The following is a 19,962-nucleotide window of genomic DNA, read 5'->3' on the forward strand; positions in this document are numbered from 1 at the left end:
TGACGGATGGTTCATATTGAAGAGACTCACCTATAAATTGAATTTTTCTTTAATTCATTTCAATCAAGTCATCCAGATAGAATAACATAATATTTCTTTGAGTAGTTTTCTTCTATATATATATAGAGAGAAGTGTGTTCTTCTTTTGTCAAGAGAGAGTGTTTTGTAGTCTCCTTGTGATAGAGAGAAGTTGTAATTCTCAAAGAAAGTTATTCAATTGTTTCCATATTTTATACAAATTTCTAATTTTTCATCTCTATATTTTGCTGTGTCATTTGTCTGGTACCTAACAGTGGTATCAGAGCCAAAGGTTGCTGATTAATATTTTTTTTTTCGCTGCGAGTTACCGTCTAAAAAAAAATGACAGCAAAGTATGAAATTCCAAAATTCAGTGGGAGTAATTTTTCCATATGGAAATTAAAGATAAAAGCTATTATGAGAAAAGACAATTGCGTGACAGCAATTGAAGAAAGACCCACTGGAATTACAGATGAAAAATGGAAGGAGATGGATAACAATGCTGTTGCAAACTTACACTTGGCACTAGCTGACTCGGTTTTATCAAGTGTAGCAGAGAAAAAGACAGCAAAGGAAATTTGGGATGCTCTCACCAAATTATATGAAGTCAAGTCACTTCACAACAAGATATTCTTGAAGAGAAGACTTTATACTCTTCGAATGAGTGAATCCACATCGGCAACGGATCACATCAACAATCTAAATACGTTATTTTCCCAACTCTCATCGTTGGAATATACCATAGCGGAAAACGAACGTGCAGATCTCTTACTTCAAAGTCTACCAGATTCATATGATCAGCTTATCATTAACTTAACTAATAATGTTTTGACTGATTATCTTTCTTTTGATGACATGGCTGCTGCGGTTCTTGAAGAAGAATCTAGGCGCAAGAATAAGGAAGATAGATTAGAAAGCTCAAAACAAGCAGAGGCTTTGTTGATGACAAGAGGGAGATCAATGGAGCGTGGTTTCAGTGGGAGTCAAAGTAGACCAAAGTCACAAAGTAAGAAGCAGGTCAAATGCTACAATTGTGGTAAAAGAGGGCACTTCAAGAAAGATTGTTGGAATAAGAAGAGTATAGAGAAGGTTCCAGAAGGATCAAGTTTTCAAGGATGTGTTGCAAGTACCTCTGATGATGGAGAAATCCTGTATGGCGAAGCAACAATTGGTTCTAAAGGCAGTAAACAGCTCACTGATGTTTGGATTGTTGATTCAGGAGCAACATGGCACATGACTCCTCATCGTGATTGGTTTTGTACATATGAACCTGTCTTGGAAGGATCTGTGTTTATGGGAAACGATCATGCCTTAGAAATTGTTGGAATGGGTACTGTCAAAATAAAAATGTTTGATGGTTCTATTCGTTCACTTCAAGGAGTAAGACACGTGAAAGACTTGAAGAAGAATTTGTTGTCGATTGGGCAATTGGATGAACTTGGTTGTAAGACCCATATTGAAGATGGGATCTTAAAAGTTGTTAAAGGAGCTCTTGTGGTAATAAAAGCAGAAAAGATTACAGCAAATCTATACATGCTTATGGGAGATACTTTGCAAGAGGCAGAGGCATCAGTTGCTTCAACAAGCCAAGAAGAAATGACGATGATATGGCATTGCAAACTAGGCCACATGTCAGAACGAGGCTTGAAGATTCTTGTAGAACGTAATCTCATTCCCGGGCTCAAATCGGTAAACTTACCGTTTTGTAAGCACTGCATTACAAGCAAACAACATAGATTGACGTTTGGTAGATCAACTGCTCGGAGCAAGCACATATTAGAGTTGATTCATTCTGATGTGTGGGAATCGCCGGAGATGTCCCTAGGAGGAGCAAAATATCTTGTATCATTTATTGATGATTACTCTAGGAGGCTATGGGTGTACCCGATCAAGAAAAAGTTAGACGTGTTTGCGATGTTCAAAGAGTTCAAAGCAAAGTTAGAACTTGAATCTGGAAAGAAGATCAAGTGTTTAAGGACAGATAATGGAGGAGAATATGTTGATGGTGATTTTCTAACATTTTGCAAGCAAGCAGGTATTCAACGACAATTCACAGTTGCATATACGCCTCAGCAAAATGGTGTAGCAGAGCGAATGAATAGGACTCTCCTAGAAAGAGCACGAGCTATGTTGCAAACTGCAGGTTTAGCCAAGTCTTTTTGGGAAGAAGCTGTTAAAACCGCCTGTTATGTGATAAATCGGTCACCATCAACTGCAATTGGGTTAAAGACACCAATGGAGATGTGGCAAGGTAAGCCACCTAATTATTCTTCTTTACATATATTTGGTTGTCCTGTGTACGTGATGTACAATTCCCAAGAAAGAACAAAGCTAGACCCAAAGTCTAGAAAATGTATATTCTTGGGTTATGCTGACGGTGTTAAGGGGTATCGCCTGTGGGATCCCACTGCCCGCAAGGTAGTTGTCAGTAGAGATGTGATATTTGTAGAAGATGAATTGCAAAAAGAACAAGAAAATGACAGCACTATTAAAGAGATAACCACTGTTCAAATAGATGAAAAATGCAGAGAAGGTGATCTTTCTGAAGCAGAACCACAGCATGAAGAACAAGAAGCAGAGGCTAATGACATAGAAGTTTGTCGATCCACTCGACAAAGAAGAACACCATCATGGCACTCAAATTATGTTTTGACAAACCATGATGCATATTGTCTTTTGACAGAAGATGGAGAGCCAACAACTTTTATGGAGGCTATGCGCAATCCAGACGCTTCTATGTGGATGACAGCAATGCAAGAAGAAATTGAGGCATTACATAGGAACCATACCTGGAAACTTGTTGAACTTCCAGCAGGTCGGAAAGCCATTGGTAACAAATGGGTTTACAAGATCAAACGAAATAGTAATGATCAGGTGGAACGATATCGTGCAAGATTGGTTGTCAAAGGATATGCTCAGAAAGAAGGTATTGACTTCAACGAAATATTTTTTCCGGTGGTGAGACTAACTACTATTAGAGTAGTTTTGGCTATGTGTGCTGCATTTGATTTACATCTAGAGCAATTAGATGTAAAGATTGCTTTTCTTCATGGAGAACTTGAAGAAGAGATATATATGCTCCAACCAGAAGGTTTTGAAGAACAAGGAAAAGAAAACTTGGTTTGCAAGTTAACTAAATCTCTGTACGGTCTAAAGCAGGGGCCAAGGTGTTGGTATAAGAGATTTGATTCTTTCATTATTAGCCTTGGATACAACAGACTTAGTTCAGATCATTGTACTTATTACAAGAGATCTGGTGATAATGATTTCATCATTCTACTGTTGTATGTGGATGACATGTTGGTGGTAGGTCCCAACAAAGATCAAATCCAAGAATTGAAGGCACAGTTGGCTAGGGAGTTTGATATGAAAGACTTGGGACCAGCAAACAAGATTTTAGGGATGCAAATTCACCGAGACAAAAAAGATAGGAAGATTTGGCTATCGCAAAAGAATTATTTGAAGAAAATCTTGCAACGCTTCAATATGCAAGAATGTAAGCCAATTTCAACCCCACTTCCTATGAATTTCAAATTATCCTCAAGTATGTGCCCTAGTAGTGAAGCAGAGAGGATGGAAATGTCTCGAGTACCATATGCATCAGCGGTGGGAAGCCTTATGTATGCCATGATCTGTACAAGGCCAGATATTGCTCAAGCAGTTGCGGTGGTAAGTCGATTTATGGCAGATCCGGGTAAAGAGCATTGGAATGTTGTTAAGAGGATCTTGAGATACATCAAAGGAACCTCAAATGTTGCATTATGTTTTGGAGGATCAGAATTCATTGTCAATGGATATGTCGACTCAGACCTTGCAGGTGATCTTGATAAACGAAAATCTACTACAGGCTATGTGTTTACACTTGCAGGAGGAGCTGTGAGCTGGCTATCTAAATTACAGACTGTTGTAGCTTTATCTACTACAGAAGCTGAATATATGGCAGCTACACAAGCATGCAAGGAAGCTATTTGGATCCAAAGGTTGATAGAAGAACTCGGGCACAAACAACAGAAGATTTCTGTGTATTGTGATAGTCAGAGTGCCTTGCACATTGCAAGAAATCCTGCCTTTCATTCAAGAACAAAACACATTGGAGTACAATATCACTTTGTTCGGGAAGTAGTAGAAGAAGGAAGTGTTGATATGCAGAAGATTCACACTAAAGATAACCTAGCAGATGCCATGACAAAACCAATCAACACAGAAAAGTTTGAATGGTGTAGATCCTCATACGGCCTATGGAATACATGAGCAACATGAATTTTGAAAATTTATCAAAATTAGTTTTAAGTGGGAGATTGTGAAAATTAGTAAAGCTAATTTTAGAAAATATATAAATAAACAATAACTAAATAAAATGAGAGGTAATAAACAATCTTAATTTATAACCTTAGAATTTTAGTGGTTGAAAAAGAGAAGAATTATATACCTCTAATTGACGGATAGTTCATATTGAAGAGACTCACCTATAAATTGAGTTTTTCTTTAATTCATTTCAATCAAGTCATCCAGATAGAATAACATAATATTTCTTTGAGTAGTTTTCTTCTATATATATATAGAGAGAAGTGTGTTCTCCTTTTGTCAAGAGAGAGTGTTTTGTAGTCTCCTTGTAATAGAGAGAAGTTGTAATTCTCAAAGAAAGTTATTCAATTGTTTCCATATTTTATACAAATTTCTAATTTTCCATCTCTATATTTTGCTGTGTCATTTGTCTAGTACCTAACATATTTGATTCTTTAGCATTGTACTTTGGGATCTCAAATGTTTTACACAGCATCTCAGTTATTGGTGAGCAAAACTCAATTTGCAGTCAAAGTTACTTTGTCATCACCTTAGAATATTAATGATGAAAAAAAACCTTGAAAAATAGTAGTTTTTTTTAATTAAAATGAAATTTCCAACAGCAAATGAAATATAAAATATTCAAATTTAGATTCTCTAAATTTTAAATTTTTACTCGAAAAGATAAAATGTGATGTCTGACCTTTAAATAGTTTCTCTCTCATATATTTTTTTTGAATTTGAATCTTTTAAATTTTAAATTTTTATTTTAGAGAATAAAGTAACATCTCTTATTATTGAATACTTTCTCTCATATTTTTTTAGTCCCACTTATGAAATAAATGGTCATAGATCTTACTTTACTTTCTAAAGTAAAATTCAAAATTTAGAAAATCTAAATTCATTTTTTTTGTTCTATTTATAAAATAAATGATGAGATATTATATTTTATTTTCTAAAGTAAAATTCAAATTCAAAATATTCATGATTTGTCATATCTTTAGACCCGGCCCAAAAACCTAACCCAGACTTAGGGCTGCACATGGATCGGATAATATCCGCATATCCGCGGTAATTATCCGCATCCGATCCGAATTTTGCGGATATTATCCGATCCGCAGAGCCATCGGATCGGATCGGATCGGATCCGCACTATAGTCGGATCGGATTGCGAATTTGGCAGTGATATCTGCGGATCCGATCCGCAAATCCGCATATCCGCATATCACATATAAATAACATAGTTTAAGAAAATAAACCCTAATGTGATATGAATTTTAGTGTGTTATTTATGAATTTTATGATATTTTGTTTTTAATTTTTTATGTTGTACTTCAACTTAGAATAATTAAACTTAAATCTTGTGTTATTATTTTGTTTTTGTTATTCAAAAGAACTATTATTGATAATATTTTAGGAGTAAATAGGCTTAAACAGATAAAAAAATGAATTTTTTGGATTTTTTTGTAAAAATAGTCAAATAGAATCTTAAAATAGTTTTTTTTTTTAATTATGCGGATATACCCGATATCCGATCCGATCCGATCCGCATCCGCAAGTATGCGGATCGGATCGGATCGGATTCGGCCTAAAAAAATGCGGATATCATATCCGATCCGATGAGTGCAGTGTGCGGATCGGATAGAATTTTAAGCTATATCCGATCCGATCCGATCCGATCCGTGTGCGACCCTAGCCAGACTCAAAAACAGAAGCTCCAAGCCCCAACTACGTTTCCATCTCCACCTGCGCGTGAGACCTGAAACCACCTTGGTTGAACCATGGTTCCAGGACCCCTTTGAGTACAGGTTTCAAAAGTGGTTTTCGGGTATCGCTTACTCTGCTGCTCAAAAGTCTTCCTGGGGGATGATTTAAACTCTGCATTTCCTTTTTTATCCTCTCTTGACACCCATGTTATTCCACATCAAACAGCGTCCAAATGTCTTCCAAGATAGCTCCTCTGGATTTCACTGCCTGTGTAAGATTCAAACTATCTGATTCAATAATCACATTTTCTAACTGAATGTTTTTTTTGCCAAGATAAGAGCCTTTCTGTTCCTGCTAAGACCCTTCCAGTATGATCCAATCACATTTTCTTGATTCAAGCATCGACATTACCTTTGATCTACTCTTCTTATTCTAATTCTATCTGTAATATTGTGATGATTAAAAGAGTGAAAAGGAGAAGATGAAATAAAATGTGTTTTGGATCTAAAAATGCTAGGAAAAAAAAAGGTTGGGCATGTTGGGTTGGTCTGAAAAGCCCAAAATAGCCCAGGTTCACCCTAATTCCCACGCCTTCCCTCACTCAATGCCACCTTGTTTGTTGCCGTTGAGCCTCCAAACCCCAAAAGCCTCGGTGAAGATGTCACACAGCTTGAGGTCCCTCAGAAGGCTCTTCACTCTCCCCCCCAAACCCTCCTCCTCCGTCATCTCCACGCGCCGCCACGTCTCCACGGAGACACGCTCCCAGAAGCTGGAGCGCATCGCCGACGATCTCCTCCGTCTCGACAGGCTCGAGCGCCACGACTTCTCCGTCCTCTGGAGGCTCAAATTGGGCCTCGACCGATTCGCTGGCCCAGCCGCGGATCTCGGCCCAGTTGGCCCAGCATCAGGTGCTGGTGGTGCGGGGGCGGATGCTAGTGCGGGAGCGGCGGCGGAGGAGAAGACGGTGTTCGATATAAAGCTGGAGAAATACGACGCCGCATCGAAGATAAAGATCATAAAGGAAGTTAGGGCTTTCACCGATTTGGGGCTTAAGGAAGCGAAGGATTTGGTCGAGAAGGTTCCTTGCGTCTTGAAGAAGGGTCTCACTAAGGACGAAGCTGATCCCATTCTCCAGAAGCTCAAAGATTTGGGTGCCACTGTTGTATTGGATTGATTCCCAATTCTCTTTTTTCTTTTTGGTTGTAGAATCATTCATCACTTGCCTCCATAGCTTCATTTTCATTGAAATGTGATGATAATGTGTTTTTTAGTTCTCAAATACAAAAGTTATATGAACATAATAAGGACTTAGAACGATAATGAATAATTTTCACTATAACAGTAAAAAGAAACATGAACCAACCATGGTCTAAGTTTAAGAGAGTTTATTAGTTTATATCTTATTGTTATTATTTTCTGAAACATATCAGAAATTTTGTCTCTCAATATTAAAGCTGGTCCTAGATGATAGTTAGAAATTACTTCCTAACAAAGCAAGAAGAAAATTCTTGTAATCTCCATCTGCTGATATGTTGTTAGTTACAAAATCTTCAAGGGTGACATTATTCCTCTTAAAATAGAGATCCTTGATTTCTTTTAGATCCTCCTCTGCACGGGTGATTATAACTCGGCTAACACCATCATCATCAATTCCCAATTCATTCTTGGCATTGCGTAACACCTAAATAAAAGTCATTGTATCACATCTTAAGTTAAAGGTGTTTGCTACGGTACATGATTAAGTGTGTGTTTGGATTTCATGTGTTTGGATTTCAGTTTGTAAATGGGAGTTTGCATAAAATTGATTTTGTAAACTTGATTTTGATAAAAAATAATTTTGTAAACTTGATTTTGATGAAAAATAAATTTGTGTTAAAGTGATTTATGTTTGGTAATTTTTATATCAAAATGGATTATAGGAAAGTAAATATTGTTTGGATTATACTACTCAAAATTACTTTTAAATGAAAAATTACTAAAATAGACATTAAGATAAATAAATTTTTTATATTATTCTATCATTTTAATTTAGATATTTTAATAAATATTATTAATTAATTTTATAATAAAATTAATATTTACTTACTAAAATAAAAATAATATATAAAAATTGACAAAATATATTTTTATATCAAAAACAAAAATAATATATGAAAAATATATCAAAATATACTTTATTAAATTATATTACTTATAATTTTTTTAATACTCTCAGTACTCTTGTTTTTAATATTATTTTAAACTATAAATTTTAATTATTTATGACTTTATTCTTAGTTATAATTAATTTTTTATTTATTTTGTTCTTTTTAATGGGATCAATAATTTATATTATAGCAAAATTATAATAATAAATTAATATACAAGAATTACACTTATAAATTTTAATAAAGTCAAACAAAAATATTTTTTTATACAAAATCAAAAGTAAAAATTTAATAAAAAATATAATAAAAAAATATAATAAAAATGGACTACAAACAAGGAAGTAAAGGGTAGAATTGATAAAACAAAATAAATCAAATCCTAACGTGATTATCTAAACGCAGAAGCTACAATTTCTAGCTTCTTATAAACGCATGTTAAGAACCTAAAATCACGTTGGCGTTTAAAAACAAAAGGTATCCAAACAAAAGAGGAAGCGTTCAATGCACTCAAACGTGCTTCTCTTCCTTCTAACGCAAAATCAAACACACCCTAAATTTATAAATACCGATACATTTAAATTATAGACAAATAATAATAAGACATTTAACAGGTGGAATTTATTTTTTACATCAGCATTTAATTTTTTCTTTTTTAAATATATAGTATATCACCACTTTTATTAAAACACCCTTTTAATTAAATAAAAATAAAAACATTTATTTATTTAATTTTATAAAAAGATTTAAACATCCTTCTTTTATTTGATTAGACAAAAATACCTTTTTAAATTAATCAAATTTTAGAATTTAATTAATCCTAATTTTATAGTTTCAAATAATTGAATCAACAAAACAAAAAATCAAAATTGTTCTTCATCTGTGTTAAACATATTAAAAAAATAAAAAATCAAAATTGTTCTTCGTCTGGGTTCAGAAACCTTCAGTATTCTTCATCTTCTTCTCTCCTCTTCCTATCCTCTCTCTCTCTCTTAACCGTTTCCAGAAATCTCCTTCTCTGGAATCCATCCATCGAAAAGTTAAGAAATTTGCCGTCGTTGGAAGATCAACGCTTCTCCGTCGTTATCTCGGGGTTCGACTCTAGGGTTCATACTTTGGGACCTGATTCGTGGAGAAGGATTTAGCACTTTCCCTCCCCTCTGAAGCACACTAAAACGGCAAAACCCTAGCAATAATTGACTGCATTGAGCTCGGTAGCTAGCCACCCACGGAATTTAAAGAACCTAAAGGAGAAGGGAGGCTAAACCACTCAACTGGGCAAACGCTGCGTCTTTCTCCTCTATGGAAGTTCTTTGAATGCCCCTTCGCCCTCCATAGAGGAGAGGCGTTGGACGACGACGGGTGGACGGGGCTCGACGATGGAGGGCGAAGGGGCATTCAAAGAACTTTCATAGAGGAGAAAGACGCAGCGTTTGCCCAGTTGAGTGGTTTAGCCTTCATTCTCCTTTAGGTTCTTTAAATTCCGTGGGTGGCTAGCTACCGAGCTCAATGCAGTCAATTATTGCTAGGGTTTTGCCGTTTTAGTGTGCTTCAGAGGGGAGGAAAAGTGCTGAATCCTTCTCCACGATTCAGCTCCCAAAGTATGAACCCTAGAGTCGAACCCCGAGGTAACGACGGAGAAGCGTCGATCTTCCAACGACGGCAAGTTTCTGAACTTTCCGATGGACGGATTCCAGAGAAGGAGACTTCTGGAAACGGTTAAGAGACAGAGAGAGAGGATAGGAAGAGGAGAGAAGAAGATGAAGAATACTGAAGGTTTCTGAAGCTAGACGAAGAACAATTTTGATTTTTTATTTTTTTAATATGTTTAACACAGATGAAGAACAATTTTGATTTTTTGTTTTGTTGTTTCAATTATTTGAAACTATAAAATTAGGATTAATTGAATTCTAAAATTTGATTAATTTAAAAGGGTATTTTTGTCTAATCAAATAAAGGAAGGATGTTTAAGTCTTTTTATAAAATTAAATAAATAAATATTTTTTATTTTTATTTAATTAAAAGGGTGTTTTAATAAAAGTGGTGATATACTATATATTTAAAAAAGAAAAAAGAAAAAATTAAATGCTGACGTGAAAAATAAATTCCACATGTCTTATTGTTATTTGTCTATATTTTAAACGTATCGATACGTATGAATTTATCATCGTACCGTAGCAAACAACTAAGTTAAATAAAGGTTATTGAGCCAAAAGTAATTAATTAATGAGTTTAGTAATTACCTTGGCAAAGTATCTTTGAGGGTACTTAATGCAACGAATAGTTGTTCTCAATGCATCTAAGTATTCATCACTTGGACTGGCTACTAATCCCTACAATTACCAAATGACACACCATTGTATTAACTTTCATAATACAAATTCAAATAATAAGGTTATCCAATCACTCATATATAATAATTTATACTGAACCTGAGCATAGTATTTCGATGTGTTAATGATGTTGATTAATGAAATTGCATTTCCATTATATCCTCATTCTACTCTCATTTGAAGCTTTGTCTATTATAACTAAACTAGATATAATTGATTAATTGTGTGGACCGAAAAATTTAGATATGGAAGAGCCATAGTGTATATAGTATATACCATAAAATAGTTCTCACGTGTGATTTACACATATATGAAAACATGCAATTCAATGAGGAGTTTTTTTGGGAGAGGGGTGAAAAGTCTTTTCAGTAGGAGTGAAAATCCATGTGAATTGCAAGGAGATTTTAATGAAGGACATCATAACACGCAGAGTAACACTTTTGTGAGAAAGAGCTGATCAAAATTTTGTTCTCTTTTTATTCCCATCAAAAAGTTTTTTTCGCCTCACCGAAATGCCCTGATCTATAATAGTTAATATTTCACCTTTCTAGTTCACATTTATGCAATACACCAATATAAGATCCATTTAAAAAATAATGTAATTTTGTGTCGTTGTCCCCATTGTTTTTGTGTCAAACAACTAAAGCTAACATTACCTTGGTGATTGTTGAGCCATAAATGTTCCTAAAGGAATTGAAAGTGACACACAGCTGCTTCTTACTTCTTGTGCTTAAGATTCTAATGATTTCATCATTGCTAAAATCCTTCTTTTCAATTATTTGATGAATAATATTTGCTTCTGAAATAGCCACACTCTCATCAAGCACATGTCCCTCATACCTGTAAGTGCTTACTATTGCAACCAACAACTGCATGAAAAAATCATAGACCTCATAATTTGGATCATAATTGTTAAGGTAAAAAAAGAACACAAAAAGGTGAATGGCTTTAAATATTCATATTCATATTCAAGATAAAGAATAGTAGTCCACATACTCTCCTAATGTCACCAAATGTGTGAGAGGCCACATCTTCTTCAAGGGAGTGTTTGTATAGAAATTGGTATGAACGCTTTATAGCCAAAAGCTCTTCTGAAGTTCTAGTGCAACCAATTTCAATAATTATTTTATAATAATTTGGTGTTGCTTTCTCCAATGCTTCTTTAGTATATGCAGCATCTCTTTCAGCTGGTTCCATTGTCCAATGGCATAAACTTCTCTGCTTATAAACTTTGAACTCAGCTCAAATTACCCCATGGTAAATTCTTTTAATGTGTGTTTGGTGGATTAAAGATTGTAAATGAGAGTTTGTATAAATTGATTTTACAAACTTGATTTTAATAAAAAGTAAGTCAGTGTTAACATAATTTATATTTGGTAATTTTGTATCAAGGTGAATTATAGTAAAATGAATGTTGTTTGGATTTCATTATTCAAAAGAGAAAGTTGAAGGGCCAGCAACTTTTGTGTTTTGTGGCCAGCACTTAACCATCAAAAGAAAAGTGAGTGATCTCCCATCATTAGATGTAATCTCACACCATTAAAAACATTATTGATGGTCAATTGATGGTTACAAAACACAAAAGTTGCTAGCCCCTAACACTCCTCTATTCAAAATTATGTTTAGATAAAAATTATTAAAAAATGACATGAATTTATATAATTTAAAATCATATTATTTTAACATTATTTAATTATATTTTTTTTAAAACAACTTAAATTTATATGTTAAAATTTAGTACTTTTTTAAGTTATAATTTTTTAGTACTCTTCTTTAGTACTTTTTTTTGTATTTAATTAATTTTTCTACTAAAATCAATAACTTATATTCTAAAAAATAACAATAATAAATAAAATATATATTAATTTACGAACGGCATAGTAAAAATTATACAAAGTTAAATAAAATAATAATAAAATTCTATAAAAAAATATATATATATCAACCAAAATGATTAAAAAATTTATATGAACAATAAATACTAAAAATTCTATTAAAAATACAATAATGTAAATTGATGTTTGCATTTAGAGAAAAAAAATTTGCAAAACAAAAAATTCTAGCGTTCAAAAAGATTGAACGTGCTTCTTGTGTTTTTAACACTAAACCAAACATACCCTTATTTATTATCTTATATAGTTTATTTTTATAATATAACCAAATTATCATAAAAAAAAAAAGGATTAGTAATCATTGAAGAATGAGTTAACATTAAGATTATCAGGACTGCTACACATCCATATAAACATATAACCATACAGGTCCAAGCCCAAATTATTTCAAGCGCATTAAATGTTGAGTGAGAAACACGCGCCACACAAAAAACCTCTCGTTTTTCCATTCGCACTTCATTATGAACGAACGTTACATCTTCAACACGAAACCAATATCCCAAAAAACTCACTCTCTTCGAATCTCTCTGAACATCACTCAAACTTCAATCACATTCTTTGCGGAAACCACTGGTGCAAACAAATCGGAAGAAGATTTCGCAAGCAACAACCAGAAACAAACGAAGACAGTAACAAAGACTACAAAAGGTATGAGAAAACTACGATTCACTCAAAATCTTGCAATGTCGCGTTTCGCCTAGTTTCATTTCAGTTTTACTGGTTTGATTTGCTTCGCTTAGTGGATTGAACTATTGTGAATGATTTTTACAGTATAACTAGGGATTTAAGATATAGTTGCTTGTTCTTATTGGTCTGGATAGTTTAATTAGAGCTCTATTAGTATCTTCAGTTCTTATTTTCCATTGAAGAACACTATTCTTGTTGATTGAAAATTGATAATAAAGGATTAACCACATGAACGTATTTCGGTTCGGTGGCCTTTGTGATTTTGGTTATGTGCATAAAGGATTTTCGGTTCGGTAGTTTGTTGATGTATTGAATGAGTTTTGTTTAAAAAAATTCACATTAGAGACAAGTCTTTCACTTTGATAATCCATACTACTGTAATAGTATTTTTGTTAATTGAAAGCTGATCATCATTTATTAACCAGATGAACATTTTTTGGTTCGATAACTTTTATTTTGGTTCTGTGCATGAGGAATTTTCGGTTTGGTGGGTCGTGGCATTCTAATTGACTTGTTTAACAAACACATAGTTGTGGTTGTTGATGTATTAAATGAGTTTTGATTAGGACAATTTACATTAGAGACAACTCTTTCACTTTGATAAGACATACTACTGTAATAGTATTTTTGTTGATTGAAAGCTGATTTCGGTTCGTAAATGATGATGATCAGCTTTCAATCAACAAAAATACTATTACAGTAATATGTCTTATCAAAGTGAAAGAGTGGTCTCTAATGTAAATTGTCCTAATCAAAACTCATTCAATACATCAACAACCACAACCATATGTATATTAAACAAGTCAATCAGAATGCCACAACTCACCTAACCGAAAATTCTTCATGCACGGAACCAAAATTAAAGTTACCGAACCGAAAAATGTTCATCTAGTTAATAAATGATTATCAGCTTTCAATTAACAAAAATACTATTACAGTAGTATGGATTATCAAAGTGAAAGACTTGTCTCTAATGTAAATTTTTTTAAACAAAACTCATTCAATACATCAACAAACCACCGAACCGAAAATCTTTCATGCAAAGAACCAAAATCACAAAAGCCACCGAACCGAAATACGTTCATGTGGTTAATCCTTCATTATCAATTTTCAATCAACAAGAATAGTGTTTTTCGATGGAAAATAAGTACTGAAGATACTAACAGAGCTCTAATTAAACTATCCAAACCAATAAGAACAAGCAACTATATTTTAAAGCCCTAGTTATATTGTAAAAATCATTCACAATAGTTCAGTCCACTAAACGAAGCAAATCAAACTAGTAAAATTGAAATGAAACTAGGCGAAACGCGACATTGCAAGATTTTGAGTGAACAGTAATTTTCTCATACCTTTTGTAGTCTTTGTTGCTGTTTTCATTTGTTTCTGGTTGTTGCTTGCGAAATTTTCTTCCGATTCGTTTACAGCAGTGGTTTCCGCAAAGATTGTGATTGAAGTTTGAGTGATGTTCAGAGAGATTCGAAGAGAGTGAGTTTTTTGAGGTATTGGTTTCGTGTTGAAAATGTAACGTTCGTTCATAATGAACCGCGAATGAGAAAACGAGAGGTTTTTTGTGTGGCGCGTGTTTCTCACTCAGCATTTAATGCGCTTGAAATAATTTGGGCTTAGGCCTATATGGTTATATGGTTATATAGATGTGTAGCCGCCTGAAAAAAAATAGTAATGATGAGATGGAAAGTAATAATTTAACAAAGGGATTTTGGGTTTAAATCTTGAAAATAGTAAAAAAAAAAAAATCTATAGATTAAATATAATAAAATATATTTTAGATCCTTTACTATCATTATATATAATATAGATATAGAAGTATAGACGACATTACCTTTAATTTTGGCAAGAAAGTTTAAGGATGATTCCTAGTACAAAGTGTAAGATTGTATTACCTCAAATTTTCCTGAAACTTCACATTTAAGTTGTTGGATAAGATCTTGGTGATAAAGATCTAAATAAGCCTGCCGAAGAAGTTTTCTTTGTGCTTCATTTCGATGTGCTAATATGGATATCAGGGCTCTCTCATCAGTCCCTAATCCTATATATATTATACAAAATAAAATAAGCATGGTAATAATTATTAGATTTATATGTATTTTGCAACAATTGAGATTTTGAAAGAACAGAATTGCAGAATGATGAAACCTTTGCATGCCCTCTTGATAGTTTCAGCATCTTCAATTGGAGAAGAATCTTTGGGAACAACAAGAGTAGCCATTTGATTTGTTTCTTATCTTTGTTCAATGCCAAGATTTGTGTGAAATGGTTAAGTTCCCATTTCTGCATTTTATAGGAGAGAAAGCTATAAAGCTGTTTCAGAATATTGAAGTAATCTTCTTAATAACTGTACATGTTAAGGTTTTATCCTCTCATTCAATTAAGAAATTAACCGAAGCAAATGTTACTCCAAAGGGAAGTTTTTTTTTAATAAATAATGATAACGGAATTAGCATTAAACAATGTTAATGTAGTGAAACAATGAACCAAGTGCATTATACTATTGTGAAACAAGAGTGTTATTGATATTCACCAAAAGCATATGTTCAGGAATAATCAATGAATCAATGAATTCAACACTAGTCACTGATATCATTATTACATCTTATACTTAAATAAATCTTTAAAAAAAAAATTGATATGGGTTACCAAGGAATTTCTTGGCCATCCCAAGCAAAGAACTTGCCATTGTCATTACTCTTGACATTGTCAATGATGCTTAGCAGCTTTTGCACTGAGAACTCTTTGCTGAAGAGCTTCTCTTTTGGAACATTCTTCTGAAATGGCTTCGAGAGATCGGTGTCAACTGTGCCGGGATGCAGTGAAATGCAGACAATTGGATCCTTTTTTCTTGCAAATTCAACCGCAGCCGTCTTTGACACTGCCAACAGAAATATAAAGTTCATCAAGGTTGCCATTCAAACAGTTTTGGAAATTTCAAATTCAACTTTAAGGGCACTGAAAAACAAGAACTACAACTAGCAACTCATCTGCTACATCTGTGTAGAATCTTAACATACCTGCATGATGAGACTAAGAGAGTTATCATATTGAAAATCCCATGACAATGATCATTTAAGAATTTAAAAAAATAAAATAAAAAGTAGAAGTCTTACATTGATTGAGTGCAGTCTTTGAAGATCGATACGAGTGCCAACCACCAAGATGATTGTCCCCAATAGATCCAACCCTTGCACTCAAACTGGCCACCACTGCAGTACTTCTTTCAGTGCCAAAGCCACCTCCAACTTTTAGAAGAGGCCACATGTGCTGATTTTTTAAATTCAAAGAATAATAGCATATTTCAGAATATATGTTCATAAAACTGAATAATGGAAAGAAATAAATAAAATACAGGACTAGACAGATATAATGATTGCTGTCATTGGATAAAATAGTTCAAATCTTTATTTCTTAAATGGCCTTGATGAATCTATTAAAAGAAATCCTCCCATGATAAACAGAACACTATGGTGTTGCTTGATCCATGTCAATTTGGATTACATTGAACAAGAATGAGTTTTAAACTTTTAATCGTCTATTAAGGCCTTGAACAGAACTCTCCAACATAATAGCTAGCTTTTGTGGTGTGGTTCTCCAAAGGTCCTTATCAATCTTGAACTTCTGTTAATAGCAATGATCTTCAACAAAGATGCTCTCTCAAAGCCACTAGTAATGTAATTGCATGCAGATAAATGTAACTATGTCTGTTACCTTGATAACTAAGATGGGACCGACGGCATTAATCTCATACGTAAGCATCAAGGCTGATTTTTCCAATTTGTTGAGTGATGTCTCTGTATTATAAAATCAGCTTTTGCCTGAGTCACAAAAGGAAGCTTCCATTTCAAGTCCAATACCAAAGAATGAAAGAAAAACCATTACCTGGTTGTAATACTTGAGGTATGGAAAGAATGCCAGACGCATTAATGAGAAGGTTTAGATGGCCGTATGTCTCTCTAACTGACGATGCAGATGCCTGAAATATTATGAATGAAACACAAAGCTTAGCAACTTATTCTGTTTTGGAATTAGTTAGATCTAGAAGTGAGCCACCATAGTGCCTAAAAGATGATATGAATTCGATAATTTCGTCAGCAAGTAGGCTTATAGGGGAACTGAAAATTCCATCACATACCAGATGCCAGCCTAATCCATTAAGGTTGGACTAAGGGGAAAGGTAAGTAGATTTAATAATTTTCTATTGATGATAGATTAGGATGGATATGTGGAATGTTCCATATGCATGCGTATGACCTGAATTGAAGTTTCAATAGTCAAATCCAAGGGCAAAAGTTTTAGACGATCAGGAAATTTATGTTTGAGCTGGGCAAGACCTGTTGAAGCATCAGGATTTCGGCAAGTAGCAACAACATGCCCTTTATCATTTTTCTCTAGCAGCTGTTTTACCTGTACAAGACAGAAACTGAAGGCAGTGTTACTATGCACCCAAGATTATTCACCTGATAAAGCTGAGAATTGTGGAAGGACTTGTCTATTCTAAAGAAATAGGGCAATTCTCTCATGCTGAAACTGCCGAATTGGTCCAAAAGCAAAGAACAAATCAAAGGGAGCAATTGATGGAAAACAACACCGATGAGTTATAATTTTTTATACAAAAACAATTTCTAAACCCAGAACTCTTATACATACGGTAAAAGTAAAACAACTCCAATTCTTACAAGTAATACTAAAACTATGATTTAAATAGCAACACAATATTATAAGAACAGAATTATCAATAACATAAAGGGAGCAAAATAGTAAGATAATAAAAAGGTAAAATTTTGAGAATATGGGGAATGTAGAAAGAGTAAAGAACTCACAAATTCAAGGCCAATTCCTCTGGAAGCTCCCTGAACCATGGAAACCCCAGCATCAAATTTGAGAGAAGAAGAAGAAGAAAAGGGCCTTCGGGTGAGTGATAAGACTCGCGTGGCGCGTGACGATGCCATGAAAGAGTTCTGGGTCGACAACTGCATCAAATCAAAGCTTGAGCTGAAAAATGTTGAAGGAGCGTGGCTTGTTAATAACCATGAAAATTGTTGTTCACTTTGTCATGGAACATGGCAACGTCGTTAGAATCAGTAATGCATGTGCTGTTGTAATGGGTCTCTAATACTTTAGAATATTAAATAAATTAAGTTTTAGTAAAATAGAAAAAAATATCATAGTTATCAGAACCGAACCGATAATCAACCTGGTCATATGACCGGGTCACTGGGTCATTGGTTCAACCGGTGGGTCACTGATTCACCCGGTTAACCCGGTCAAAACAAACAACAACAACAACAACAAAGCTTTGTCCCACTAAGTGGGGTCGGCTACATGAATCAAACGACGCCATTGTGCTCTGTCATGTATCATGTCTACAGAGAGACCGTTTACATGTAGGTCTCGTTTGACCACCTCATGGATAGTCTTCTTAGGTCTTCCTCTGCCTTTCGCCCTTTGTCCATCTTCCATCTCATCCACCCTCCTGACTGGATGTTCTATCGGTCTTCTTCTCACATGTCCAAACCACCTGAGACGCGATTCAACCATCTTTTCCACAATGGGTGCTACTCCAACTCTCTCCCTTATATCTTCATTCCTTATTTTATCCAATCGCGTATGACCACTCATCCATCTCAACATCTTCATCTCTGCCACACTCAGCTTATGTTCGTGCTCCCCTTTAGCCGCCCAACACTCCGTACCATACAGCATAGCCGGTCTTATAGCGGTGCGATAGAATTTACCTTTAAGTTTTAAAGGCACTTTTTTGTCGCATATAAAACCAGATGCACTCCGCCATTTTGACCAACCTGCTTGGATCCTATGATTTACATCCTGTTCAATCTCTCCATTGTCCTATATGATGCACCCAAGATACTTAAAACTTTTAACTTTTCGTAGGGTGTTTTCTCCAATCTTCACCTCTATATTGGGATTTTCCCTTCTCAGACTGAACTTACATTCCATATATTCCGTCTTGCTACGGCTTATGCGCAGACCATACACTTCTAGAGCTTCTCTCCATAACTCCAACTTCTTATTTAGGTCTTCCCTTGACTCTCCCATAAGGACGATATCATCGGCAAAAAGCATGCACCATGGCACAAGCTCTTGGATGTGCTCTGTGAGTACTTCCAAGACTAATGTGAAAAGGTATGGACTTAAGGATGATCCCTGGTGTAATCCTATACCAATAGGGAATTCCTCTGTCACACCACCTTGGGTCTTCACACTAGTTGTGGCCCCATCATACATGTCTTTAATTGCCCGAATATATGCGATCCTTACTCTCCTCTTTTCTAAAACCTTCCATAAGACCTCCCTTGGTACCCTATCATACGCTTTTTCCAAATCAATAAACACCATATGTAGATCCCTTTTATTACTACGATACCTCTCCATCATCCTTCTTAATATGTATATCGCTTCAGTGGTAGATCTGCCTGGCATAAATCCAAATTGGTTCTCTGTTACTTGTGTCTCTTTTCTCAAACTCCGTTCTATCACCCTTTCCCACAACTTCATAGTATGACTCATAAGCTTAATCCCTCTATAGTTTTCGCAACTTTGTATATCCCCCTTATTCTTGTAGATAGGTTAACCCGGTCATAATTAAAAAAATATAAAATTATATAAAATTAAAATAATATCTTATAACTTAAAATACAAGTCTTTACAAACATTAATAATCTAATATCAATGTTTAAACATAACTAATGATCTAAAAAAGATAATAAAGTGGTTTCTAGTATAAAATATGTTCTCAATTTAAATCAACAAGGACGAACGAAGAATACAATCGGTAAATCAAGTCCAAGGAGTTACTGATGATGCTTGTTCTTGAGATGGTGGCGTTTCTAATGGTGTTTGAGATGAAGACATTTTTAAAAT

At 34.3% G+C, this 19,962-nt stretch overlaps 3 protein-coding genes across 6 annotated transcripts; 1 reads left to right on the top strand and 2 right to left on the bottom strand.

Moving 5' to 3' along the window:
- Positions 1-6,080: 6,080 nt before the first annotated feature.
- Positions 6,081-7,405, top strand: LOC107638940 (uncharacterized). Its single transcript, XM_016342338.3, has one exon. It carries the CDS (start codon positions 6,545-6,547, stop codon positions 7,181-7,183), a length of 639 nt encoding a protein of 212 aa, XP_016197824.1. The 5' UTR covers positions 6,081-6,544; the 3' UTR covers positions 7,184-7,405.
- LOC107638941 (annexin D8-like) lies at positions 7,395-15,900 on the bottom strand. Of its 2 annotated transcripts, none has more exons than XM_088485685.1 (7): positions 15,761-15,900; positions 15,223-15,357; positions 14,970-15,115; positions 11,483-11,704; positions 11,143-11,355; positions 10,397-10,486; positions 7,395-7,690 (listed from the first exon to the last, which is right to left on the bottom strand). In XM_088485685.1, exons 2-7 carry the CDS (start codon positions 15,293-15,295, stop codon positions 7,481-7,483), a joined length of 954 nt encoding a protein of 317 aa, XP_088341811.1. In that variant the 5' UTR covers positions 15,296-15,357; positions 15,761-15,900; the 3' UTR covers positions 7,395-7,480. The 2 variants fall into 2 exon arrangements, with proteins under 2 accessions (XP_088341811.1, XP_088341810.1); XM_088485684.1 differs by having other exon boundaries at positions 15,724-15,857.
- On the bottom strand, positions 15,578-18,180 carry LOC107638939 (uncharacterized). Of its 3 annotated transcripts, none has more exons than XM_016342335.3 (6): positions 17,901-18,180; positions 17,332-17,484; positions 16,960-17,053; positions 16,789-16,871; positions 16,191-16,344; positions 15,578-15,955 (listed from the first exon to the last, which is right to left on the bottom strand). In XM_016342335.3, exons 1-6 carry the CDS (start codon positions 18,054-18,056, stop codon positions 15,720-15,722), a joined length of 876 nt encoding a protein of 291 aa, XP_016197821.1. In that variant the 5' UTR covers positions 18,057-18,180; the 3' UTR covers positions 15,578-15,719. The 3 variants fall into 3 exon arrangements, with proteins under 3 accessions (XP_016197821.1, XP_020976408.1, XP_016197823.1); XM_021120749.2 differs by having other exon boundaries at positions 17,332-17,500; positions 17,901-18,096; XM_016342337.3 differs by having other exon boundaries at positions 15,830-16,094; positions 17,901-18,173.
- Between the last annotated feature and the right edge of the window lie 1,782 nt (positions 18,181-19,962).

This window comes from Arachis ipaensis, chromosome B4 (genome assembly GCF_059453495.1).
Source record: "Arachis ipaensis isolate K30076 ecotype BB chromosome B4, ASM5945349v1, whole genome shotgun sequence".
Classification (NCBI taxonomy): Eukaryota; Viridiplantae; Streptophyta; class Magnoliopsida; order Fabales; family Fabaceae; genus Arachis; species Arachis ipaensis.

Coding starts and splice junctions, on each gene's coding strand:
- LOC107638939 (XM_016342335.3), bottom strand. CDS start 18,056: ATGCAGTTGTCGACCCAGAACTCTTTCATGGCATCGTCACGCGCCACG. Junction 17,485..17,900: donor GAGGAATTGGCCTTGAATTT/GTGAGTTCTTTA, acceptor TGTCTTGTACAG/GTAAAACAGCTGCTAGAGAA. Junction 16,872..16,959: donor ACCTCAAGTATTACAACCAG/GTAATGGTTTTT, acceptor TTTATAATACAG/AGACATCACTCAACAAATTG.
- LOC107638940 (XM_016342338.3), top strand. CDS start 6,545: ATGTTGGGTTGGTCTGAAAAGCCCAAAATAGCCCAGGTTCACCCTAAT.
- LOC107638941 (XM_088485685.1), bottom strand. CDS start 15,295: ATGGCTACTCTTGTTGTTCCCAAAGATTCTTCTCCAATTGAAGATGCT. Junction 11,705..14,969: donor AAGTTTCAGGAAAATTTGAG/GTAATACAATCT, acceptor GTTTATAAGCAG/AGAAGTTTATGCCATTGGAC. Junction 10,487..11,142: donor ATGGCTCAACAATCACCAAG/GTAATGTTAGCT, acceptor TGGTAATTGTAG/GGATTAGTAGCCAGTCCAAG.